The sequence below is a fragment of the Ascochyta rabiei genome, chromosome 21, assembly GCF_004011695.2.
Source record: "Ascochyta rabiei chromosome 21, complete sequence".
NCBI classification, from domain to species: domain Eukaryota; kingdom Fungi; phylum Ascomycota; class Dothideomycetes; order Pleosporales; family Didymellaceae; genus Ascochyta; species Ascochyta rabiei.
The window spans coordinates 3,526-28,990 of record NC_082425.1 but is presented as its reverse complement, the minus strand read 5'-3'; the positions used below and the strand labels follow the sequence as shown (position 1 = coordinate 28,990).

Here is a 25,465-nt window from a genome sequence, read left to right as displayed (position 1 = left end):
TAATCTCGAGTTAGTTTACAGCGTTCTGGTTTATGTCAAGGACAAATCTTCGAGGATAGTCCACTGATGCTACTGCATACACTGAAGACGTCGACTGGTAGCTCGCTAGGTTCGATGTGTAACTCTGATCTTTCGTCTTGATTGTCGAATCGTCCTTTGTACGGTGCGATAAGAAGGATGCCAATTGATTGCCGGGCTCAGCACTGGAAGGCTTCGATACGGAACCTTTGCAGGACTGGCTGTGGCTGGTGCACAACTCTCGCCATTTGGCCTTGTCCAATCCGGGAGCTACAGACGAATGCTCCTCTTGTGCTCTTATACATTTTGATACATAGTCATTTGGAACTGACGGAAAGAGGCCAATAAGAGATGAGATGAGATGTCTTCGTGATCTGGGCAGACGGTCATGTCCGGAGGTGCAGCCATCATTGGTGCTGATTACGGTATTTTTGCCGCGAACAAAAAGCCTCATATTACAGATTCAAGTGACTGGCACACGGCGAATATGAATGAAAGCTATCACGAGGAAGGTGGAGGCTGGGTACTGCATCGGTGAAGATGTTATGAGCAGCCACAACGCAGCACGTAAGATTGAAGTGACCAGCATGCACGCGACCTTGACAGCTTCAGAAGCGCCCAATGTTAGTAACTTTGGATGTTACTGACCGAGAGGTAACTCACGATAGGCATCCACGATTCAGAGGTCCTTGCTTTCTTTACAGTTCACGCTGCTATATCTGTTTTCGTCTACAGGTGCTACGACTCCATCCACGGCGTCTACTCTAGTTGATCAACTTGATACCTTATGTAGTACGACTTCAGAGTCATGTAGCTCAGTCAGAGTCTCAACAAGAAAAGTTGCGTGTGCGATTTCTAGCACAAACACTGCCCTCTCTCATCTACCAGTAATCTCTTCGACTTCAATAAGCTCTTCCCGAAATTGCTACCCGGTCATGAGCTGACAGTATCTCTCTGCAGAGAGCCTTTTCTGAGGCCAAACACTATCAAACCACTTCTCTGCAGGTGCTCAACGCCCCAACAGACCGTCGAGTACCGGCTACAGTTCGCTGCAGTGCTTAATGGCAGTGTTGGGAATGTACACTTTCGAACCGAACCATCAGTAAGTCAGCAAATCTCCATTCTCGCTTCCATCTAGAACTTCTGCTCAGACTTTGTAACTGGGGGCGAGGCAGCTTGTTGCAAGTGCTGAGAATAAGGCGCTACTTGGCAGCAGCACTCAGCTCCTGGTCCGGCTTGGTGTTGATGATCGACGCCAGTTGAGTCTGCTGGACTCAAGAGATTGCAAGCATCGCGGCGCTGCTAATGAGCGGTCTTCGATGCGCAAACATTAGGCATAACAAATAGCTGTGCTTGCCATTTGTGAGAAAACCTACAGCCACGTCTTAAGTAGTGAGAGGTGACTCTGAGAGACTTGTCTATGCCCAAGGCCCCAGTACCCACCTTTGCCGGCACGTCGCCCAGGACGTTGGCCACGCAGAAGAATTGTCTCGCCCTTCATCACTCTCATCGTCGTCTTTTGTATCTCTTCGAGATCTTTGTGAGCCCCGGCGACAATCTCATTCGCTCGGTCCCAAATGCGCGAGTCGGCTTCGCTAAGCGCAGACTCGCACGTATTATCTGCGTCCCCCCGCAGTTCAACAAGAGCATCTGACACGACGCGATGCAGCTCATCCTCGACTCCCTCCTTCTCCCACTGCAATGCGTCGATTCCTTTATTCCTTTCCTGACTCAAGTCCATCATGCCATCATCTCGCTTTGTCTCCACCTCGTACATGCCGTTGTCTCTTTCCAGCTGCATTTCCTTGATCGCTTCTTCCTTCTCTTGTCGTAGCTTATGCATTAATCCATCTCGCTCTCTCAGCACATCATCTATGCCGCTTTCTATCGCCTGATGCAGATCTGTTATGTTCTCATCTGCCCTATCGCCAATGTGGAACAATGCCTGCTCCAGCCTGCTATTCACGCCACGATTCAGTGATGACGATATCATCTGCTGCACCTGGGGGCGTAAGTGATCAAAGATGAAGGGCATGAGAGTTGCGCCGAGGGGTGTAAGATTGAGAGGATGTGGCATTTGATTTTGGTTGGGGGGCGAAGGTGTGTCTAAGTTGGAAGTGTAGGACGGGAAGTTGTTTGGAAGAGCGAAAAGGCTGGGCAGGGTCTGCTCAATGACATAGGGGAGGAACTGCTGGACAAGACCAGGCAGGTGGCGCTCAACTACACTTGTAATGGCCTGGATCTGGGGGCCATTCTCATTCTGAATTCCCTGGGGATGGAGGCCAAGAAAACCTGCGATTTGTGAATGTGAAGGTGACGTGGCGACATCAGTTGGCGAAGAGATCGGTATGGAAGATGGCGACTTGTTCAGATTGGCGCGTTTGTAATCTGGTGGCGTTGAGGGAGGCGAGACTGAGCGTAGGTAAGCAATGAGAAACAAGTGTTGTGGGTATTTGCAAACTTGCCTTCCCTTGGACGCTTACTTGGGGACTCGGGTCTGAAGACTGTCCAGTCGGCCTGATTGAAGAACTTGGAGTAGTATCTGGCAACGGGATAGCCGCTAAGAGCCTCGCTGCCGCTGTTGATGATCTGAAGAAGATGCTTGTGCTCATCGGTCAGCCATTTGCGGTTGAGTGCGATATGGACTGTTGTCGCCTTGGAGAGTTGCACCAGCTCCTTGAAGGATGCTTCGGCGCTGAGCCCAGCTGCGGGCACAAGGGCGTCAAGGCGCGGACACCAGAGCGGACATGGGCGTTTAAGGCGCAAGGTGAAAGAAATGACGTGCGGTGTGCCAGTGTCGCGCTTGATTTCGTCCAGGCGCGTGGGTGGAACTTGCAACTGCACTTTGTTGTTGTTGTTGAGCGTGTTGGAGTCGAGATCATCTGCATCGTATTGCGCAACAAACGAATGCTCGTCGCTGGCGCCTTCAAGGAACGCCGAGGCCACTGTGCCAAGCATAAACGAGGCCTGCTTTAGCTCCGTATTGTACTGGATGCGCAGCTGAAATGACAGCGACAGCGGAGCAGATGGGGCCAGGTAGATCAAGACAGGGAAGCCGAGCTTAGGCTGGTTGTTGTTCGACTTGCTCATTGCTGTGATTAGCGTGCGATCACGTGGACCAGATACTTACGCAACAAAAACCCCCCTGCGGCGAGTCTTCACCACAAGAGACCACAAGGGAACCCGCCCACCCAGGCTTTGATGTCGGTGCGAGCAGCCTTGACTCGGCAGCGTTCGCCCACGTGCAACGTCGCCCGTTCGAATCCGCGCGACTGCCGAAAGCCAGTGAACCACCCCTCCAACAGCAGCAGACCGCCGCCAAAACGTAGCAAGTGAGCAGGCTGAAGCGGCGAGCAGGCGACGTGTTGGAGGCCTTGTGCACTTCGCAAGGATGATGGACAAAAGCAGACAGGGAGTGCGCGGAGACGTCGAGTGCGGCGGTTTCGGCAGATGATAGAGATGTCGTGATCGGCTAGGCATGAGCCGGCGTGTGGTTGTGGTGAGAGCCATGTGGTCGTCGCGGAGCTTAGGGTGAATATGTATTGATGGCGGGACGGAGAAGGGGCTGGGCATACACGATTGCGCGAAGTCACATGGACCTGGCACTAGTCCGTGCGCTGGCCAATTGCGGACTGCGGATTGCTTAACTTATTGCCGGTTGGCTGCTGACATCATCATCACAACAAAGCTTTGCCATCTTGATATAACGCCGCACCGCCCTCTCAGCGCTGAACCTGCGCTTGAACGCGCCAACCTTTATCTTTGGCGGTAGTAAGTCCCTTATGCCCCCCTTCTTCGCATTGCGCCGCTTGAAGTCGTCGGTGGGGAATCGAAGGTCGTGGCGTGGCGGGACCGTGTGGCTCAGCAACTTTGGCGCGTCAGAAACGAAGACTGGCAGCGGCTGGGTGGAGAGAAAGGCGAGGTACTCGTCGCGCCGGCGTTCGGTGGTGGCATTGCTGGTTTCCTCTGGTTCACGGGCGAGGAGGATTCCTGTCATAGCTGTTTCCACCGTTAGTGAGATGTGAGGGAAGGGAGACGTAAGGGGGAGACGTACTATTCGGCGCTGAGGGGGATGTATCGCCGGGTATGAGACGCAGGGATGCAGACGAGGGGGCGGTAGGGGACTGAGAGATGCTGGTACTCTCTGCAATTCACACTAGCGTCGAGGCCTTTACTTTGAGTCCGCGCATCTGGCTCTGGCCGGTCGTCGTACGGTCTTGATGCTCTTGGGTGGGTGTTACACGCTCTTAAGTGGGTGTTGTCTGCTCTGGCGTATTTGCTGTATGCTCCTCGGCGGTCGTCATTCGGCCCCCACCCCTTGTCGTTCGGCCCTCAACGGTCGCTATACGGTCCTTAACGCTCGTCACACCCTCTTTCATGCGTAGCAACCGCTGGTCAAGCTGCTCGCTGAGTCTGTAAGTTTCTATGCACATATAACAGCACCTTTACTAAAAGAAGTAAGCTTGTCCCTTAGATGTTATTTAACAAAGATAGCAAAACGTTTCTCCTTCTAGACTGATGATACATAAATACTTAAAGCTGCTATATCTGTCTATTATTTAGTTAGTGTTCGTGTTTAGATTAGTTCTAGTCTTTATAATAGGATATAACCTTAATATGTTCCATATGCTGACTAAAGATTTCCTGGCTGTACATCCATATCCTCCGCTTTAAGAGTTAGGATACGCTTAGGACGCTAAGAAAGAGAATCATGTAGCAAAAATGACTATTATTTAGCATGTTACAAAGTTAGTCTCATCTAGCTAAAGACTCAACACCCTTCTTAAAAAATATGTCTGGTGTTGCAATTTAGCTAGCGTTAGTACTGACGTAGAGCTGTTAACATGTCAGGCTGTAAAAGCTAAAACTGCCTGGTTAGCATCCCTTGTGGTATAGTTGTGCTATGGCTAGGACGTGAATGTCGCAGCGACGCCTGCAAAGATATTGAATATGGCCATTACCGTCTAACTTGAGGTTACGCCAGGTGTAGCAGTTGTAACAGTCCTCTTGCCTTCGATAGTAGCTTGGTTCTCCTTCCCTAGAGAAATATGGCAGGAACGGAGCAGGTTTGAGTAAACAAAGCCCTTGGGCTTGCGCGAGCTTACTGTGCCATAACCACTAAAAACGAAGAAGAAAACAACGATAACGATGACGAAAGCAATGCTGCTTCTTTTCCTCTTCCTCTTCTTTTCTTTTGCTGCTAGGGTTGTTGCCCCTGAAGATGATTGTCGGTACGACGCCGTCAGCCGCTTCAAACTCCTGCTTGACCGCCTCGACAACCTGCGTGACGTGCAGCAGACAATCGCAAGCAATGTTGCGCCCGTTCTGCCTTCCGGCCTTCTGGCCGCACTTCTTCTGACTGGCTGGTGCGCGCTCTGCGCTCGCCGGATTGCCGCCAGCTGGAAAGTCTTTTCCCGCTGGGTTGAATCGATCGGCTCGGCCTATCCCTCTTGGTCTTCTGCTCTGTTGAGGTGCGTGGTGCTTGTCAACCTCCTACTCAAGCCATTCAGGAATGAGGTCGAGCAGGACCGCGTCCTTGCCGCCGCCAAAGCCGAGGCCGCCATCGCCCTCCAAGAAGTCCAGAGAGACCTCAGCGATGTCGAGGAGAAATTGGCCGCTGCTACGCAGAGGGCTGCGAGGGCTGAGCAGGCTGCTGAGATCGCCGAGCTAGGGCAGCAGGAAGCCGAAACGTCGCTTGTCCAGATCACAGCCAACTGTGCGGCAGAGAGAGTTCTGCTCGCCACCCTCAAACAGCAGGTCACGCGGATGGAGCAGGCAACAAGCGAGGGTTTACGCAAGAAACATCGTGTTGAGAAGAAGAATTACGTTCGAATAACCTCGGCGGCTACTTACCAGACATCGACACCTGGTTGGGGTTTACCCTGGCCGGGCCGGGCATCGGTCTGACGGGTCAGACGCTCCAATCATACTGGGCGTACCCTGCATTGCATGTACGTGCATTAACTGGGTCCGCTGAAATATGAAGCGGATAGCAAAGATCAGACCTTCACTTGGTTCTCCGTCTACTTCGTATCAGAGGAGACCAGTGTAAACTCGGTGTCAGAACAGTCGAGGCAATATCGCAGCCAAGACCAAGTCGCAGCTAAAACCAATACCGTAGCAGCCAAACACAAGTCACCAGGTCGCAGCGAATACAACGTCTCAGTCATGACTTCATCTCAGTCACGGCTACATCGCGGCGATGACAATATCACAGGCAAGGCTGCATCACGGCCAGCGTAACACTGCGCATTCGAGGCAATTTAAGATATCGTAGTCTTAGGGCGTTGGAAGGTACGGGTGAGCAGCCAATGCGGCACTACTCCCCGATACGGCGCCATTGATCAATACTTTTTCAGGCAAAAGCCACCACGTTGCAGACCGTACGCAATATAGCATTTCGAGGGGACGGCGGCACCTAAGCCAATTTTAGCTATGGCCCTGCTTGAGCTCCAGATTCGGGACCACTATTCTTTGGTTCATACAAGAAAAACGATTATTGAAAAACGGACCCCGTAGCGAGATCTCGCACCACGGGCTTAAATCCTCGCGAATTCAGAGCACAGAAATACTTAACAACGACAGAGCACTCACGCGCAAGGCTACCAAAGTGGGAGAGCTGATGTGGTTGACCGCGGACGCTTATAGCTTCCAATCAAGCTACACTTAACTTTTCTCAATCAAGTCTGACGCGTCCACCTGCTTGTTTGCTCAACAAACGCCCTAGCTCCTTGTTCCTGTTCGATCTGACTACGAGTTTGGCGATGCTCTTTTTAAGGAGAACGTTCCAAGGACTGCGCGAAAAATAACGCCCCAACGAGGAGCCGAAGGCACGCGAAACTGGAAAGCGACAGAATCGAGACGATGAACGAGCTCGAACCCTTCTTCTTGCCCTAGGCGAGCTGAAGCGTAAGATGAACCCACTTATCGCCGCCCAGGCCTACAACAATCGCTTTTGTCCACTGATCAGTCGGCTGCCGGAGGAGCTCCTGCTGTGTATCTTGGACTTCATGCGTGACGATTTCGCTGCGCTGCTATGTCTCCGAATAACCTCAAGGATATTCTTTCGACTTCTTAACAGTGAGCGGATTCATTTTTATGGATCATCGACGTGTTCTCTCAGAGGTGAAGCTTTTGACCTCCGCAATGGTTCAAGGCTACAGTTTTGGTGGCTTTTACAAAGGGATGGACGCTGCAATAGCTGCAAGCGCTGGAACTATGCCCATGCTCAAGTTCTTGACGATTGCAAGTTTCAGCAGAGATATCGTGGGACAGATTCTCGGAGAAGATTCTACTGCAACGCCTGCGACAGTTGCCACGATGTTTTCCAATCCCCCCCGGGGTTTTTGTGGCGTCAGTCGAAACGAAACTGCCTAGGCCAACAAGGGGTAGTGCCACTGTGTGCACACGTCTCGATCAGCTGGGCCAGTATCAAGGCACATATTGACGACTGGCGGCAGAAACAACGCGGAGAAGGAGACTGGCAAGCCTGCCTCAACAGCTTCAAGATAGAGTGTTATGATCCCAGTCATGACACACGCTGCATAAGCTCTGAGGCGTCAACCCGGCCTCAAGCCCGTCTTGTCACCAGCACGCGTGATCCAAATATTGTGGTGCTTAATCTAGAGTGGGAACCCCACGGTTGCTTTGCCACGCTTGCTGCTACTGCAGACGGCCGTATTCCTGCGCAAGAGCTTAGAGGATTGTTTCAGAGGATTCGCAATTGTGGAACAGCTGCCTTACTATACCCTAGTAGTCATTCTTGTGCTCTACCCGAGATGGCATTTTTCAGTCCTGCGTTGCGCACAAGTCAGCTCGTTCACTATGAGACAGGCGAGAACGATATCCCAGGACTGGCACCAGAATTATCTCGATCGTTCTATCTGCCGTCACCCCTATCATGGGACTATCGTCACGGAGTTGGGCATAACGGCACTAAGTTGGACATCACACTCCAATGTCCGAGTCATGCTGTCAGTACCATCATCTCCTCACAGTGACTTGTGATAAGATACGAGAGAGACATCATGGTCTGCACAACAAGAGCACTGATAAACCATTCTGTCAAAATCAACCCCACCGATCACTGGCTGCACGCTATGGACACCAAATCATACACCCATCCTCAGGGAAACAGTGTCAGGCCTCAGTGTAAGGATGTTGCCTGTGTGAACTACTATCAGAAGCGGAAGGACTCTTACCATTGTCCCGCCTACTACGATGCCAATGAGTGATTTCTACAATTCGAAACCCTTCTCAGGAGATACAGAACATGACGCGGAACTTCCATCTATACATCAACCCCTTCAAACGAGCGCGCGGCGGAGGACTTGTCTAGTCAAGGTACCAGATCACGCTGGTTACAAACACGTCAATGAACAATACCCTTTCACATATTGCATACCACCGGCTCTGCGGCCCCTTAAAGATTACAGTGCGACTTGCGTCGGGTCTCTCGCGGACGCAGCGTCTGCGCCATCCTGGCCACAACGAGAGCCCTTTGCCCGTAGTTCCACCTCTATTTCGCTCAACTTGCTCCGTGTCTCAAGCGCTACTGCGTTCTGCCAGCCCAAGCAGCCACTTCGAATTCAGAAGGATACAAGTTGTGGCAGAAAAGCCAATAAACTGTCGAACAGTACCAAAAAGGCTACACACCCAGGCGTAATGAACCAATTGAGTCCTACATGCGACTAGCCCTCTTCGTCCTGCATCTTGCCAAGTGGCTGCTCGGAGCCGAAAAGGCGTGATATGGATGGCCATACCGCGCCAGACTCAAAGATGCGTCCGTGGTTTATCTCAACATAACCTTGGCCCGTAAACATACGATCCAATCGCATCTGCTAAACAGCCAATCATTAATATAGAGCTCAAATGGATAACAGCAGAATCATGTACAGCAGTCCGAAAGATGCTCGTAAGCCCCGGCCACCCGTCCTATGGGATTCCCCCCCCCCCCCCCCCCCCAAACGCCTGTAATCACCTTGCCTCGCCGCCAATGACATCTAGTCCTCTTTCAAAACCAGTAACATCATTGCGTTGGCCTTATTGACGGTGCGAAGGGTAACAACGCGCTTTGGGGTCCAGTCACGTTATTGTATATTGCAGCACCTATTGATGTATACTCTGTAGGCCATAGCTCTATCAAATAATTCTTTTAACGTTGCCCTTGGGTGTTCTTGCGAAATTTTGATTGAGGCAGGCATATCTACTTGAGTGCCCATCACTGCGACATGCACTTGGACGTGGTCGTCAACACCGCTGCCGCCATTCTGTTCTTTCAGCATGAGCCTATCAGCGAGGCTATAATTACAGCATAAATTGCGTTAGCACGCAGCCTAACACTGTTCTATATGGCCTTTGGAAAGGTAGGAAGCTATCTCGTACAACTAAAAACTTTGTCAGAGTGTTGTAAGACACAAGAAGCCCTAATGCTAAGCATGACAGCTGTAAAGTGGACAATTAGTACAGATAGCTAAAATACCTCTGTTAGCGCTTAATCCTGCGATTAGTCTTATAAAGAATCGAAAGTGACCATTTTAGAGGTAACTTAGGAACCACTAGATTCCTTAAACCATGTCTGTCGCGTACCAACCCGAGCCTTACTTGCTGACAAGAGACACTGTCCAAGCTCGCTGGTTCTTTATTGCTTTGATACTTGCAATTTGTTTCCTGTAAGGATGTTAGGGTAACTTTTGTTCTTTACTTATAAACATAAGGCTTTTGTAAGGTTGAGCTGTATGTGCTCTCTTTCAATCTTGTAGGGATACTGTGGGACATACGGCTCTCTCTTCGAGCATTTTGCAACTTTTCAGTCAGTGAGGGGTTCCGTCTATTGCCTTTCCCTTTAGCGTTTTGCTAGTCGAGCACTTCGACGCAATGGCCCAGCTGGAGATTGATCTGGCATGATGGTAGGTTTAACAGGCAGAACGTTCATCGTAGCGTTTGAGCTTGGAAAAATCTGCTTTAGCCTGTGGACTTGGTTGGCCATTTGCACGCTCCTACGGACACTTATAACTTGGCTAGGGCTTGCGTTTGTACAGCCTGTGCCTGCAATGCGCTTCCTACGCAAGATCCTCTTGCAAGTAGGGCGCTTAGCTCCTAACTGTTTGGTTGGTTCGGATACCCTCGATGATTTAACTTGTTAGAACCATCTATGGTCGTTCTCGAGTCGTTGGATATTGTTTGGATTACTCCTCCTGAATGTAGGTGAGACAAATTGCGCAGTAAGATGCGGGAGATGTTTCGTCATCCCGGCCAGAAGAGCCCGCAACCATTTCTCCAACCGGTTGAGGTGCATCTTCTTAGTCTAACAATAGTTATTACCCTTTGCTTCTTTAGAAATAAGTCTGTCTTACATATAAGTGTAATGACTACTCTAGCTATCTTATACACTTTTATCTTCTAGGTGACGCTTACTTATAGCAGCTTGTAGAAGTCCCTTAAGCTAGCCTATAATCTAAATTATAAGAGCATTTTAATGCTAGAGAGATGTAGTAATGGTATTAACACAGCCATGTGTATTTACAGCTACTTTCTTTACAGCATTAGCTTTAAGTTATATGTTTAGGTACTCTATATCCTTATAAAAATATATATATATGTATATATATAATATATTTTATAATAATAAAAGATCCAATTCTACCTAAGGCATGAGCATTTCCCTTTTTATAATAATAGTTTTTTTTAGAACTTAAATTATTTAGTCGCTTTTGTGTAATCTTTACTAACATTACTTCTAAGGATTGTAAAGCACTAGTCTCTTAAAGGGTTTTATTAAGTTTTACACTTTAGACAAAGTCTGTAAGTAATCGTTTAATTAAGTCTTAGGGATAGGTACGGGCAGAGGTTCTTAAGGGGGTAGTCGTCTGGTTAAAGAGTAAAGACTATAGCAACTAGGTTCTATAAGGAAGAGTATAGAGTAGACTATCTGTTTTGTAAGTAAAGTTAAAATATTATAATTAAAAGTTTAATTAGAAAAGCTAAACACAAACTATAGACATTGTGTTCCTATAAACTATTTACTTTAGTAATGTTAGTAGTAATTAAGACTAATTAGTATTATATATCCTCCAACTACCCTTACTACTAATCACGCTAATTAATGATTATACTAATTATACTAAGCTCTAATTTAGTTAAGTGTTCTCTTAGCCTTTAACTAATTACTAATACTATAATTATTACTTATATATTATATATTCCGTTGTTATAATTACTATGCTGTAGCTACTATTATTAAATAAATCTTTTCTATATTCTATAGATTATAACACTATCCCTCTTCTATCTTAGCTTTGTAAATTAAGCTTTTTACAATAATTGTTTTATGGTATACTAGGTGTGTAGATGTAGTAACTTTATAATATTGATTATTAGTTGTGTCTTATATTGACTATGTTTAGCTAATTCTAAGTTTTTTACTAGTGTGCTAAGCTAGGCAGTCTCTACTTAATTACGTTAGGCGCTAGGCCTAGAGGTACCTCTGCTACTCTTAGCGAGCTACTATAGGGCTAGTTAGCCTAGACTATATAAAGGTGTTAAAGGTTATTACTAATACACTAGTATTTAGTCTTATTACTATATACTACATACCTTAATATACCTACCATCCTCTTAGACTCTATCCTCTCTTATAAAAGCTTTATATAATCTTTATATTCTAATTACTTCTATTTTATAATTAAACATAGACCTAAGCTACTAGAAGTCTTAAACTAAGATATCTAGGCTTAGTGTCTATAGAGAGGAACTATAATATCCTACCTATAGGAGAGCTAGTAAAGTGTAAGGTAACACCTCCCTCTACAGATAAGGAGATACCTTAACAGACACTAAGTGTCTGTAGTACCTTAAGGGGATTAGCAGGCCCTTTATAGGGTACATCTTACCTAGAAATTTGTATCTACAGGGTAGCATTAGCTAGAGATGGTTTAAATAACCTAAAAGTAGGCAAATATTAACAGATGTTAGAAAACTTGAGTAAATAGTTATAGGAGATAAAAGATTTTAAGGAACTTTTCTTTTTTCTATAAACTTAGACGTAAAGTTAATAAAGGAGACTAGGTAAATATTCTATCCTTCTAAAAGATAATAGAAGGGGTATAGAAGCTATTAGCTTCTCTATCTATAAACCTTCTATAAAGATATATAAAGTACAAATATACTAATTATTACTATTAGAAGAGAGATTATAAGGGATACTTCCTAAAACTTCTAAATAACTTCCTTATAGAGGAATAAAAGATTAAATTTAGTGTAAGGTATCTCTTAGAGAACCTAGAGACGCTGTAGTAGGCTAACTGCACAACTAATCACTGCAAGTAACTAATCTAAAAACAAACATAGTAAGATTTGAAAAGAGTTGTTAGGCGCTGGGCCTGGGGGTACCCCTGCTAGTCTTGGCGAGCTACTATAGGGCTAGTTAGCCCAGACTATATAAAGGTGTTAGAGGTTATTGCTAATACTCTAGCAGTTAGTCTTGTTACTACACTCTACGTACCTTAATACACCTGCTATCCTCTTTAACCCTATCCTCCCTTATAATTGATTTGTACACTCTTTATATTCTAATTACTCTTATATTATAATTAAAGATAGACCTAAGCTACTATAAGTCTTAAACTAAATTATCTAGGCTTGCTGTCCTTAGAGAGGGACTAAGACAACCTACCTGTAGGAGAGCCCGTAGAGCATAAGGTAACAACTCCCTCTGCAGATAAGAAGGTACCTTAACAGACACTAAGTGTCTATAGTGCCTTAAGAGGATCTGTAGGTCCTCTAGGCAGTACACCTTACCCTAGAATCTGTATCTGTAGGGTAGCTTTAGCTAGAGAGGGTTAGAATAGCCTAGAAGTAGGTAATTAACAACAGGAGTTAGAAAACTTGCGCAAATAGTTGCAAGAGACAAAAGACTAAGAGGAACTTTCCTCTCTTTGTAAACTTAGTGTTGAAGTCGTACTTTAGTTAAAGACCGTAAGCACTGATTCTATTGGTTCTTGGGGATGAGTACTGGTGGATTGGTTAGGGTTATTAACTAAGTAAAGCTTGTAAAGATAGGGTGCACTAAATAGTACAGAGTAGACTGTCTAGTTTAAGCGCAGGTTAAGATTCTAAAGACAAACTTAATTAATAAGGTTAAACACAAACTATAAGGGTTTTATTCCTACTTAACTATATACTTTAATAATAGTAGTAGTAATGCAGGCTGATTAGTGTTAAGGATCCTCTAATTGCACTAATTACTAATTACACTAATTACTAATTACACTAATTACTAATTACACTAATTACTAATTGTACTAATTATGCTAAGCCTGATTATATTACGTAATCCTTAGCTTCTTACTAAGTGTTAACGCTGTTATGTTTGCTTACGCTAAGCCTAATAACTTATTATACTTACTGTGCCCTATACACTATAATTAGCTTACATCCTTCCTATGTTCTGTAGATTGTAACACTATCCCCCTTCTGTCTTAGCTTGGTCTCTTAAGCTTATTTATATAACGTAGGGCCTGTCCTTAATTAGTAGGTAGTTTAGATAATGCTAAAACAATTAACTATCTTAAGTTTAGCTTGCTGTTATTATCTATACAAATTTATTAAGTCCTTTAAAAAGATTATAGTGTAAAAATATAAAACTTATATAAAGCATAACTGCGTGCGTAAGGTTTACGTTTAATCTAGGAAGTGTAGCAAGTGCGTTTACCTTAGGCAACGTTGTAATGTAAAGGTAACTTAATCTAAGTTTACCTAGCTAATGTCTAAGAAAGAGAAATTGCGTGTGCGCATAAAGGAGAGTTATAAAGTACAAACTAAAGTACTTTAAATATTAGAAAAAGCTATAGAGGACTTGCGTGTAGCTTATGCACGCAAGGAGCAGTTGTAATAACAAATAGATTTGTTAGACTGTTGTGCTAAGGAGGCTATTGCGGTAGAGGAGCGCGGTATAGAAGAGCAGGAACAGTTAGAGGTAGGGACTATTAAGTTAACTAATCCGCCTAATAAGTTCTTGTTGCTGCCTAGTACCTAAGGTGCCTTTAAAGGCTATCCCTTAGAGTACTAGGAGAGTAACATAGCACTGCCTAATTAGTCTCTTTAAATTGCTTTAACAACTGTTAGCAGTTTGTAAGGTGTGTAGTTCGTTCCTATGTGTTTTCTAAGTTAGGGTATTATAACTACTTAACTAGATATTTATCCTAGCTACCTTCCTTTTAGTGTTGTATTATTTTTTTAACTTCCTATTAGTCTTTACTATTAGCTTAGTAATAGAAGTTCTTCTAGATAGGCGTTCTAGAGTTAGCTAGTTCTAATAGCAATATGTGGAATACTAGATAGATCTTTACATCCTTTAGCAGATTAAGTCTATAGTTAACTAAGCTTATCTACTTTAAAATAAAAAAGGGTCTAACTTTAACATAGTCTAGTTCTTTTGTTAGTCTTTGTGTGCAAAGGTTTTTTATAAGGAGATAGACTTTATCCCCCTCTTTTAGCTAAGGTGCTGTTTTTCTTTTCTAGTTAATATATAAGATTACTTATTCTTAAGCCTTACTAATATTTCCTAGCGCTTTCTTATACACTTCTTTCAGTCTCACTACTAAGGATATTACTAATTTAGTCTAAATTAGCGTGTCTAGACTTCTAGTAAAGAGATTTAGGTGCATCCTATAATTTAGGAAGAACAGTAATTCTCCTATTGCTTCTAACAATTTGTTATTGTATGCGATTTATGCTATAGGTAACAGCAAAACCTAGTTATCTTACTACTAGTTACTGTATATCTATACTTATGTTTCTATAGTCTAATTTGTTCTTTTAGTCTGTCTGTCTGTCTGCAGATAATAGGCTGTTAAGAGCTTCTTCTTAGTACTAATAGCTGCTAAGAGCGTAGTCTAATAATTTAACGTAAAGAGTTTATCTTAATTACTAATAATTAATTCTAGTATGCTATAATACCTTATGTGTTAATCTAGGAACACCTTTACAATCTGCTCTGCAGTATAGCTATATTAAAACAGTATTATTTTAGCGTACTTAGTAAATCTATTAACTATAATAAAAATTAAGTTATAGTTATATCTAGTTACAGGGTCTCTTAAGATAGGTAGCTGTGTAATAATGTCTATTGTAATGTTTGTCTATAGCGCTGTTAGTAGCTCTATTACCTATATTTCTCTGTATTTTGCGTGTGTACTATGTTTATTTTACTAACAGTTAAAACAGCTCTTAATATATTTATTAACCTTGTTATTTATATTACTAAACTTACAGTATTACTTAATAAGTTTTATTATGTGTGTAATTCTAGGGTGTCTGTATAGTAGTTTATTGTATTAATTAGCTATAATTTTATCCTAAAGTTCCTCTAGTACGTCTAATGTAATACGCTGTTTGTTTTTAATTTGCATTATATTGTTTAGTTGCTGTAATAGTCTAAGTAACCTATTATAGTTAATTCCTAGTACTACAAACTAGTTTATTGTCTTTTCTCTAGTAAAGTTGTGTTGTCTGCTAAGCGTGTTAGCTCTACTATTGTCTTCGCCTAGCGTATACAATATCTTAAATTTGTATTTTCTAAGCATCTTAGACTAACGTACTTATTATTAATTTAAGACCTTAGTAGTAGTAAAGTATACTAGGTTCTTATAGTTAGTGTAGATAGTAAGTTCTAAGCAGCTTTCTGCGTATGGTTGCTAATGATCTAGGGCTAATATAATTATAAGTAATTCTTTATTATGCATATTATAGCGTTCTTTAGGTTCTAAGAACTTACGTAAGTAGTAAGCAATAGGGTGCTATAGTCTATCCTTTTCTTATATAATACATACGCCTAATATTAGATCTAAGGCGTTAGTCTCTATATATATTAGTTTACTACTACAAAATATAATTAACGTAGGAGGTGCAATACAGGCTTGCTTAAGTGCCTTAAATACATTATTCTGTTCTTATCTCTACTTAAATAGTGTATCCTTCTGCATAAGCTTTATTAGCAGGATTATAATCCTAGAGTAGTCCTTAATAAAGCATTAGTTAAAGTTAATAAATGCTAAGAATTTCTAGATCTGTTTAACTGTTTTTGGCGTTTACTAAGTCTTAACTACTTCTACTTTTATTAGACTAATCTTAACTCTATATTGTCCTACAATATACTCTAGGAATTTAACTTCCTCCTTATACTATTTACACTTCTTAGGTTTAAGTTGTAGGTCTGACTGCCTTAGGCATTCTAGCACTTCTGTAACGTGTTGTTTGTGCTCTTTTAGTGTCTTTAAGTACACTAGGATATTGTCTAGGTACGCTACTACAGTTCTGTTAAGGTGTACTCTTAGGACGTTGTTAATTAACTTCTAGCACGTTGCTAGTGCGTTTGTTAGACTAAATAGTATAACTAGGTACTTATAGAGTCTATATTGCGTCCTAAATACTATTTTCTATTCTTCTTCTTCCTTTATGTGTATAAGGTTGTATACGCCTTATAGGTCTAACGCTGTAAAGTACTAAGCTCCTACTAGCTAGTCCTGCAACTCTCCCAGTGATTATACGAACAAAGACAGTGTATTTGTTCGCTTTGCCTATGTAAATTTTAGCGTGAGCACAGACACTCGACTGTATTTGTTCGCTTTTTCAGCGTGAATTTGTTCGCTGTTCCTGAAGTCAAATATTGCTGTAACAATTGCGGAACGTGTACAAAGTGCGTCCCAATTGTATGTTGAATTTCTAGAAGAATCGAGCATACGGTACGTGAGTGGAATATAGTAGATGTTTTAATATTAATGTTCGCGATGTTGTAGGGCAGTATTAATAAGGTATGTAGCACAATGTTCAGAGTTAAGCGTAGGTAACATCTACTCTACAGGATGGAACAATTCAAGCAAAGTTAGCTGACGCAACCGCGGAGCTGGCGTAGGACTCTTTGGCGAAGCATGACTTTGCTCTCTGGTGCTGTCGTCAACGCTGTTGTCAGTTTCGTCGTCTTCGCTGTCTTGAATCTCTTCCACCTCGTAGATGGTTGCTGGCGCCTCCGCCTCAATGCTCAGCGTTTTCTTCTCGTTGATGGGCCCGCCAGCAATTCCCTCTAGCCCTAACCAGTTCTTAAGTGCCTTGCTAGCTGCACAAATGTCTAGACACTCCTTCTTAAGTAGCTTAATCCAGACATGCAGCTGGCCTACACAGAGGGTGCGTTCTATCCAGCGATTCGCAATCTCGTCGTGTGGTATCAGGGTCAGAATGCCCCAGCCTAGCTCCTGACTAATGGAGTACCAGCGCATGGCTTGGCCTAACCGTCGTCTAAACACCTGCTTGTCCTTCTCAGTGGCGTTGGGACTAACTAACTCTACTAGCGCTGCAACTGCCTCTGTGCGGATCTGTCCCTTTCCGTATCAATTTTGCGTCCTGTTGTTGCTAGATACAAAGTCGTTATGCCAGATCTGCGCTATCTTGTTAGAGTATGCTTGACCTAGGAGAGCTGACGCCCATTAAGACTCGATATGGACAGCTGCTAGCTCTGCTTCGTAACGTGTGCACATGTTCCAGGCAAAGCAGAAATCCCTGTCAGCATCGTTGCGCACACTCAGCAGCTGCAAGCGCTTAGCTCCCGCACCAGTCCTGCTCTGGCTGCCAGCGAGCTCGCCGCCACCTCTGAAGGGTGAGCCACGTTCTCGCCAAGCCTGCAGGAACTGGGCAGCGTGGTACCGAGAGGACTGGTTTCCAAGCACGCGCGCTTTCTCTAGAAGGGTGCAGGCCGTGAGGTAGGGAGTTTGGGTGGAGCTGTAGAAGTCCGTGTCATCAGAGACCGGCTGCTTAATGATCCAGGCGACGACGGACTCGTCCTTTTGCACAATAGAGGTGTAGGCAGCCTGCTCTGGAAGAGGAGCCTTGTCGCCAGGTGCTACCAGACCAAGGGCAAGCCGCTTCTTCGCACGCGAAGTGGCGAGTGTCCTGCTGCGTTTTTGCTCCGCACGGCGGTTGTTGTTAGAGATGGTAGTGATGTGCAGAGGGGAGTCTTTCAGCTGCTTATCCGGTTCGCTAGGCTGTGACAGCTGAGGGCTGGCTGGATGTGTCTCATCGGTGGTTGTTCGAGCGCGCTTTGGTGTAGGGGCCGGCGCAGATAGGTGTGGCCGCTTCTTTTGTTGCAGGGGTGGAGCAGAGGCCTGTTGTGAAGGGGAAGCAAAGGGCTTCTGCGCAGACGGCGGCTCTTCCATCCCGTCCTCCGCAAGCGACTCGGCCGCGCAGACCAGACGATCCCAGATATTGTCAGGCAGGACGTCGTCGGCGAGCGTCTCGCGCAGAAGCCAGATCGCTGACAAGACGGAGTGGGCAATGAAGACGGGCTTGCAGACGCTGGCATCGTCACGGGTGGGGATCAGCCATCCTGCGCTGTGCGGACGAGCACCTGGATCACGCTGCGAGCGTGAGATGGTCGCTCGGCAGAAGAAGAGCTTCTCGTAGTCCTCATTCGGCGGCTCGTACGCGTAGTTGCGAACGAAGTCAGCTTCGCTGGCCAGAGGAAAGCTCCGACGACCGCCATCAAACCGCTCTGCGGCGCTGTCTAATGCTGCCAACCAGTGCATTATCAACTTGTGTACTGCGAATAAGGTTGCAAGCAGAAGTTTGGACGAAGGTTGTGCGGAAAGGGGGTTGGGTGTTGTTGAGGTTCTGACGCGGTCACACCGCGGCACCAAAAGTCAGGCCGCGCACGGATGTACCACGACGCCCTCACCAACCAGCGTTAGCAGAGCTGGGAGCGCAATCAAACCAAAAGCAAGATCAATACACAGTCTGTCGATCAATATGCTGGGGGATAGCAAACACTAGGCCAACAGACGTGTTGCATAGCGCCCACTTGTGTCCCTTCTGCTCCTTACACCATAGAACTATTTGCGCAGCTGTTTAAACACCGGCCTGAACTTCAAGTCGTAGTTTGTAAACCATGTGCCACTGCTATTCCACCAGCGCAGATCGTTACGCACCTCAAAGAGCGCCATCCCAAGGTCACAGTCGCTACGCGCAAGAGCCTGGCGGCAGCTGTACGCGCGCTACCAAACCTTGCGTGGAGTCCAGGAGACGTGCGTGTACCAAGGCCGGCTAAGGAGCCCGTCTTTGGTCTGAAAAGCCGAGAAGACGGGCTGGTATGCTTGTCGGAGCGTTGTTGGTATACCTGCATCTCGCTGCAGGGCATGCAGAAACATTGCAAGGATAAGCATGGCTGGGTGAACGAACAAAAGCGAGGGGGAGATATAAGGCAAAAGAGCAAGCACTCGCGCAACCGAGTATGGCAAGACAGCCAATCCTGCCAGCGCTTGTTCAGAGCTGTTGGCTGGCCGGCGTATGTTGCAGTCGAGACGAGCGTTGGAGCTGCGACTCTAGCAGACATCTCCCAGAGAGTGAAGGCAGATCGCCAGCATCAGCGAGAAGAGCGTAAGGCAGCAGCAGCGCAGGATAAGATTAAAGAGGGCATCCGTTCGCAGGCTGATCCGTGGCTAGAGCTCACAGAATGGGTCCCGCACCTACAAGGTATCCCAAGGGCAGCACTTCTGCGCGCTAAACAGCTAGCTGGTGGGGAGGTAGACGCGCGTGGGAAGGAAGAAGTGGCGTTTAACAACACAGGCTTACGCGATGTTTGCAAAGCTATAGAGCGGCTGATACAAAAAGCGTTCAATAGCAGCCGAGCTGAGGTTGTCGGCAGACTCGCACTGGAGATTATCGAGCGACGTGAGGCGGGCGCAGAATCGAACGAGCGGCCCTTCTACGCTAGGCATTGAGTCGGTACAATCAAGAAGTACAGCCAGAAGCTGGTGAGCATCCTCTGCTACCTGTGGCGCACATATAACCAGGTCGAGCGGCCGCCATACAAACTTACTAGCACGCAAGACGCCCTCTTGGTGTCACTCCAGCAAATAGCCCGCTCAGACGACGCTGCGAAGAAAGAGAAACTGGAAGAGCGATGCCTGCGCTTTTGGATCGCCTTGCTCAACCACAGCCTGACTGGCGACGAGCACGAGAGCGCACTGCTGAGCGGAGTGGCTGTCCTCGGCCTCAAGCCTGATTACTATGGCGGTGGGTAGGTTCCGGCGCACGAGTTCTCGCCAACGCTGTCTGCTTTGATCACTACCTCGAAAGCGCTCGTAGTGCATCATGCCCGCTGCCAGCGAGATAAAGCGCTTCAGAAAGACCCTTGTACAGCACCTACTGCGTATGAGCTAGTTAAAGACATGTCTGAACGGTTTATGACGCTGTCCGACTTCAAAGGCACACCCAGTCCTATGAATCAAATGCTCCGCTTGCGTACGCTAGCTAGAACACAGGCAAAGCGACGTAATACTCCCGGTATCGTGTCGTGGGATGGAGATCGGCTTCTCATTGACAAGCAGAGCTTTTCGCTAGCCGATCTCCGGTCGATGGTGAAGGGACTCTGCGAGACGGTGCGGTTGCAGCTATTCAAGGACGTCCTACTCTTGGATCTAGACGAAAGGGGTTGCGTGCGACCCGGGACCACCCCGCTTCCAGAGGTGTCCGTGGACAAACTCGTTGATCAGCCAGCCGAGCTGGCTACAGGCTGGAGCTTTCTGAAGCACCCCGACAACCAGCTAGATAGATGGCAAGACTGGCTTCTAGACCGGGTGTTGGACGAGGCTCCGCTAAGGGAGAGATTCATTCGTGGGATAGATAGCACACAACGGCCGGAACGGACGCTATGGCGCGATGACGCTGTAGCTAGGTACATGAAAGGAGTGCGTCGGTTTAAAGAAGGCCTCTTCACGCTTGTTCACATGTCTGGCGGCGGGCCTGGTCGCGGGACAGAGATTACCTCGATACAGTGCGAGAACAGTGCAGACGGGGTGGGGTATCGGGGGGTGTTTGTAGAGGGTGGCCTGGTATCCTTCACCACCACGTACCACAAGGGGTATAGCTTCAGCAAGCGTGTTAAGACGATCCACCGCTATGTTCCCCGGGAGGTGGGTGAGCTGGTGGTGTACTTCCTCGGGCTCGGTCGACCGTTCATAGATGATCTCCAGATGCTGCACAATGGCGTTGCCCGCCCTACCGCTTTCATCTGGGAGCCAGAGCCGGAGGAGCAGTGGGGCGACGAGAGCGATAGCGAAGAGAGCGACGACAGAGACGAGTACGGCGAAGCCGACCGTGAGAAGGCACGATCCGCTAACCCAGACAGGTACTGGGGCACCGATCGCATACGCCGTGTCCTGCGCAAGCAGACCTTTCAGTACATAAACACCGCTCTCGGCACCCGCGCCTGGCAGCATGCCTACCCAGCCATCCACCGAGAGCTGGCAAGAGATGGACAAGCACGCGACTGGTTGGAAGTGCTCTACTGGAACAAAGCGCTGGCAAAGAGCAACGCGCAAGCGTTGCAGTCCGGCCACAGCCTTGAAACAGAGGAGGGCAACTACGGCCGCTCCATGATGGAGTCTCCCTTTCAGACCATGGCTGAGCGGGAGGAGTTCTGGCGGGTGAGCATGGACTGGCATTACGTGCTGGAGTTTGCATCTGCCTGGGAGGACGGCCGCATGCACCCCGGTGTTCGCGCAGAGATGGTAGCGCAGCAAGAGAAGCAGGCGCTCCAGCGCTGGTCGTCGCTCGCGATGGTGGACCTCAAGGCAGAGTTCAGGCGACTCGCTGGACGGCCGGACGCCGAGTATCGTGGCAAGCAAGAAGAAAGCCTCGAGGCTGTGATGCAGCGACGGCTGCGCGTGCTAGTTGTTATGGCTACTGGCACCGGCAAGAGTATGCTGTTCATGCTGCCCGCGTCTGTCTCGCCAGGCGGCGTCTCCGTGGTCGTGGCTCCGTTGAATGCCTTGCGAGACGATCTGCAAGATCGCTGCGACCAGCTCGGCATCCCCTGCGCGAAGTGGGATGGAAGAAGACCGCCGTACTGGGCTCGTATTGTGCTAGTGACGCCTAAGAGCGCAGTCACGAAGGCGTTCAGCAGGTTCATTGACGAAAAGCGCATGCTCCATCAGCTAGATCGTATCGTGATAGACGAGTGCCACGTGCTGCTGGAGTCGACACAGGACTGGCGGCCAGACCTCCTCAAGATGGTGGAGATGACGGAGAAGGGCACACAGGTTGTCTACCTAACTGCAACCTTGCCGCCCACGCTGCAGCCCGCCTTCTTGCACACCGCAGGGCTCGATGCCCAGACCGTAACCATATGCCGCGATGAACGCACCACGCAAACGAACATTGCGTACCAGGTGCTAGAGTACACACGTGGCACGCTAGAAAAAGTACTTATTGAGCTCGTGGCTGCGAAGAGGAGTAGGTACGGACCTAAGGCGCAGATCATCGTCTATTGTCCAACTGTGGACGAGACGAAACGGCTTGCGAAGCTTCTGCAGTGCTCTGCATACTACCGTCAGATGGGCTCAGACAAGGAAAAGGCACGCATAGTGCGAAGCTTCACCCTAGGCATAGAGAAGCTTTGTACAGCCACAAACATGCTAGGTCTTAGGCTCGACGCTGCAGGCGTCCGGGTGGTGATCCACGTTGCCATGTGTCCCCTGCTGCTCCAATATGTGCAAGAGAGCGGCCGGGCGGGACGAACGGGGCTCGACAGCAAGTCCATTGTTATGAGAGCGTGCTATGTAACGAAAGAGGGGAGGGTAGAGAAGGCGCTCGGCTACAAGCTGGAGCGACCTGCAAAGGAGTTTATGACAGTCGAATCCTGTCGGCGAATCGCGATAGACAAGCACATGGACGGCAGACAGAACAGGCAGCAATGCGAGATAGGAGAGTCGAAGTGTGATCTATGCGAGCGACACCCCGGTGGTACTAAGCGACAAGCCGTCGAAGAAGAGCAGGAAGAGCCAGAGGAGACGCAGGCCGACACCGCGGCAGTGGCAGCAGAGGAGCAGCGCAGATGTATAGAGCGAGCTATAGTTATTAAAGAGCAGAGGGTTGAGATCCAGCAACAGCAAAGGACGGAACAAAAAGTATATGACCTGGAGCGGCTAGAGCAGCACTTCCAGCGCTGGAGCAATGCGTGCGCCATCTGCATGGCCACTCAGGCTGACCCGGCGCGCCACGACTGGAAGGACTGTTCAAAGGCCAGCGGAGCGCAGATGACATTAATGGAGTCTAAGGTGAAATCTATGCACCAAGTGAAGTGGGAGAAGTATGCGCGGTGTTTTTACTGCTGGGCGCCCCAAGCCATCTGCAACAAGTGGGAGGAAACAAGCATACAGGGTGCGTTTAAGACACAAGGGATGCATGTGCCTTGCCAGTACGATGGAGTGCTCCAGAGAGCAGTAGCTGCGCTGCTTGCCTGCCAGCCACTGATGTGCACGCCATGGCTGGAGCAGCAGATGCAAGACGCCGCGATTGTGCACGGTAGCGATGAGCTCCGGCTTTACAAGTGGCTCGGATTGAAGATCAAGATGGGCCAGAGAGACGCGAGCCAGATGTGTCGTTTCCTATATGCTTGGGAGGAGGGGCATGTGCAGTCGTATTTAGCAGACTAGAAAGAATGTGTTTGATATAACCGTAACCCGAAACCTTAGGTCAGGAGAAGTCAGGAGAAACGTGCTGTAGGCTGACTTGCGACTGCACGGTGATCACAAGTCAGAAAGTGCAAAACAGCCAAATAGCAACACAGACACTTCAGAGACGTAGAAAGAAACGCCCAGAGAAGGGCCACCGACCAAAGTAGTCCCCACAACCCGAGTGATACCCGCCAACCCGAGTGATACCCGCCAACCCAAGTAGAGCCCCCTAACCTAAGTAGAGCCCCCAACCCATGCGGATCCCCCAACTCAAGTAGAACCCCCAACCCAAGTAGAGCCCCCAACCCATGCGGATCCCCCAACCTAAGTAGAGCCCCCGACCCAAGTAGAGCCCCCAACCCAAGTAGAGCCCCCGACCCAAGTAGAGCCCCCAACCCATGCGGATCCCCCAATCCACGTAGTTAGCACCAACCCGCATAGTCAGCATTAACCCGCGTAGTAAGCATTAACCCGCGCAGTAAGCATCAATCCACATAGTCACATGGTCAGCATCAAGCCGCGTAGTCAGCACAAACCCGCGTGGTTCCCTGAGTAGTTCCACAAGTAGTGCGTCAACCCAAGTGGTTGCCCTACCCGAGTGGCACGTCCAACCCGAGTAGGTCCCCCAATCCAAGTGGTTCCCAAGTAGTTCCCCACGTGGTTCCCTAAGTAGCGCGCCAAGTAGTGCGCCACCCTAAGTGGTCCGAAAGTAGTCCCCCAAAGTGGCCCGAAAGTGGTCCCCGCAAGCCAAGGGAGTCCACATCAGTGCCCCCAAGTAGTAAGAGCCGATCATTTAAGAAGAGCCCCCGATCCAGGAAGAGCCCACAATCCGGAGAGAGCAGACCAAACCAAGTAAGTCCCTATCTGAAAGCAGCCGTGCGTATTAAAGAAAGTAAGAGTCAGGACAAAGTAAATTTGGATAGATAGTAGAGTAGTTGAGAAAGACATGCGCAATAGGTAGAAGAGCCAGCAGGATGGTGGATGGGAGAGGTACAAGAAGTTGTTCGTGCAAGAGGGCGTCAATCGCGTTGATCGCGCGAATTTGGATTAGGCAGGGTTGGTTGCTTTGTAAATCAGGTATAAGAATAAATGGTAGAGGGAAAGGGCATTTGAACAGGGTATCAGGTGGATTGGAAAGATGGAACGGGATAAAAATGACGTGGAGCAAGGTGTTTTGGGCGTTTACATAGTATTGTCACAAGATAGAACAGTAGTTAGGGGAAGTTTGGCAAATCCGATTGTGGTGCCGCAGCCCAGAAAGGCATTCCTGAACCCGTAGATGCCGTAGTGCGTGAGAGAGGGGCGGGCGGAGGGCCCGTCAGGTGTCACAAAGCAGTTGGGCAGGGCGGTAGAGGGTAAAGGAGAAAGAGGGGAGGTGGGTGGGGCCGTGATAAGGCATCACGAGCAAAGGATGAAGGAGAGAAGAGAGTAGAATAAGGGTGGGCGGTGGGCCCGTGATAAGGTATCACGGGAGAGGGGGGTAGAGGGTTGGGCGGGGGGGCCCGTGGATGTGCCCCCGGAGCGATGCAGTTAAGAGTGAAGGAGGGGAGGTGTTTAAGACCGTGAAGCGGGATAGAGAAGAGTAGCAGGTAAGCAGGGTGAAGAAGAGAAAGTGGGTGGGCGGTAGGCCCGTCAAGTGTTACACAAGAGTGAAGAGGCAGTTGTAGAGATAGATAAGCGGTACAGAGAGCGGTTTTAAGGCGAATTTTTTTCAGCAACGCAATGGTAGTAGCAATCAGAGTAGCGTTGTTCATGCAGCAGTATAACAGCGCGCAAGTAGCAGAGATAGGGTTAAGAGATGTATAAAAGAAGAAAAGGAAAGAAAAGAGAAATGAAAGAATTGTTAAGAGAAGAGAATAGTAGAGAGGATAAAGTAAGAAGAGAAGTAGAAAAAGGTAAAAAATTGTTAAAAGAGTGTTAGTAGGATAGAAAAGATAGTTAAA

General features: G+C 47.6%; 6 protein-coding genes across 6 annotated transcripts, besides 15 other annotated features; 2 read left to right on the top strand and 4 right to left on the bottom strand.

Annotated features, from left to right (window-relative positions):
• Positions 1-1,390: 1,390 nt before the first annotated feature.
• On the bottom strand, positions 1,391-3,108 carry EKO05_0010855 (uncharacterized protein; the record flags this gene model as incomplete). The annotated part of the gene is made up of 2 exons (XM_059637863.1): positions 1,391-2,430; positions 2,484-3,108. The coding sequence occupies 2 exons, from the start codon at positions 3,106-3,108 to the stop codon at positions 1,391-1,393; spliced, it is 1,665 nt and encodes a 554-aa protein (XP_059493846.1).
• Positions 3,109-3,661: 553 nt separating this feature from the next.
• On the bottom strand, positions 3,662-4,015 carry EKO05_0010854 (uncharacterized protein; the record flags this gene model as incomplete). The annotated part of the gene is made up of 1 exon (XM_038943814.2): positions 3,662-4,015. The coding sequence occupies one exon, from the start codon at positions 4,013-4,015 to the stop codon at positions 3,662-3,664; it is 354 nt and encodes a 117-aa protein (XP_038793111.2).
• A 1,163-nt stretch (positions 4,016-5,178) lies between these two features.
• EKO05_0010853 (uncharacterized protein) lies at positions 5,179-5,925 on the top strand (the record flags this gene model as incomplete). Its single annotated transcript, XM_038947332.2, has 1 exon — positions 5,179-5,925. The coding sequence occupies one exon, from the start codon at positions 5,179-5,181 to the stop codon at positions 5,923-5,925; it is 747 nt and encodes a 248-aa protein (XP_038793110.2).
• A 3,037-nt stretch (positions 5,926-8,962) lies between these two features.
• Positions 8,963-8,982: a tandem repeat.
• A 1,592-nt stretch (positions 8,983-10,574) lies between these two features.
• Positions 10,575-10,647: a tandem repeat.
• A 112-nt stretch (positions 10,648-10,759) lies between these two features.
• Positions 10,760-11,044: a mobile genetic element.
• Positions 10,802-11,336: a mobile genetic element.
• Positions 11,183-11,259: a tandem repeat.
• Positions 11,337-11,475: 139 nt separating the features above from the next.
• Positions 11,476-12,386: a mobile genetic element.
• Positions 12,376-12,965: a mobile genetic element.
• Positions 12,954-13,254: a mobile genetic element.
• Positions 13,255-13,326: a tandem repeat.
• Positions 13,327-16,307: a mobile genetic element.
• Positions 14,669-16,550: a mobile genetic element.
• Positions 16,206-16,366: a mobile genetic element.
• A 4-nt stretch (positions 16,551-16,554) lies between the features above and the next one.
• Positions 16,555-23,732: a mobile genetic element.
• On the bottom strand, positions 16,869-17,291 carry EKO05_0010852 (uncharacterized protein; the record flags this gene model as incomplete). The annotated part of the gene is made up of 1 exon (XM_059637862.1): positions 16,869-17,291. The coding sequence occupies one exon, from the start codon at positions 17,289-17,291 to the stop codon at positions 16,869-16,871; it is 423 nt and encodes a 140-aa protein (XP_059493845.1).
• On the bottom strand, positions 17,499-18,593 carry EKO05_0010851 (uncharacterized protein; the record flags this gene model as incomplete). Its single annotated transcript, XM_038943863.2, has 1 exon — positions 17,499-18,593. One exon carries the CDS (start codon positions 18,591-18,593, stop codon positions 17,499-17,501), a length of 1,095 nt encoding a protein of 364 aa, XP_038793109.2.
• EKO05_0010850 (uncharacterized protein) lies at positions 20,235-23,501 on the top strand (the record flags this gene model as incomplete). Its single annotated transcript, XM_038943930.2, has 1 exon — positions 20,235-23,501. One exon carries the CDS (start codon positions 20,235-20,237, stop codon positions 23,499-23,501), a length of 3,267 nt encoding a protein of 1,088 aa, XP_038793108.2.
• A 133-nt stretch (positions 23,733-23,865) lies between the features above and the next one.
• Positions 23,866-23,946: a dispersed repeat.
• Positions 23,922-25,465: part of a dispersed repeat that runs on past the window's edge.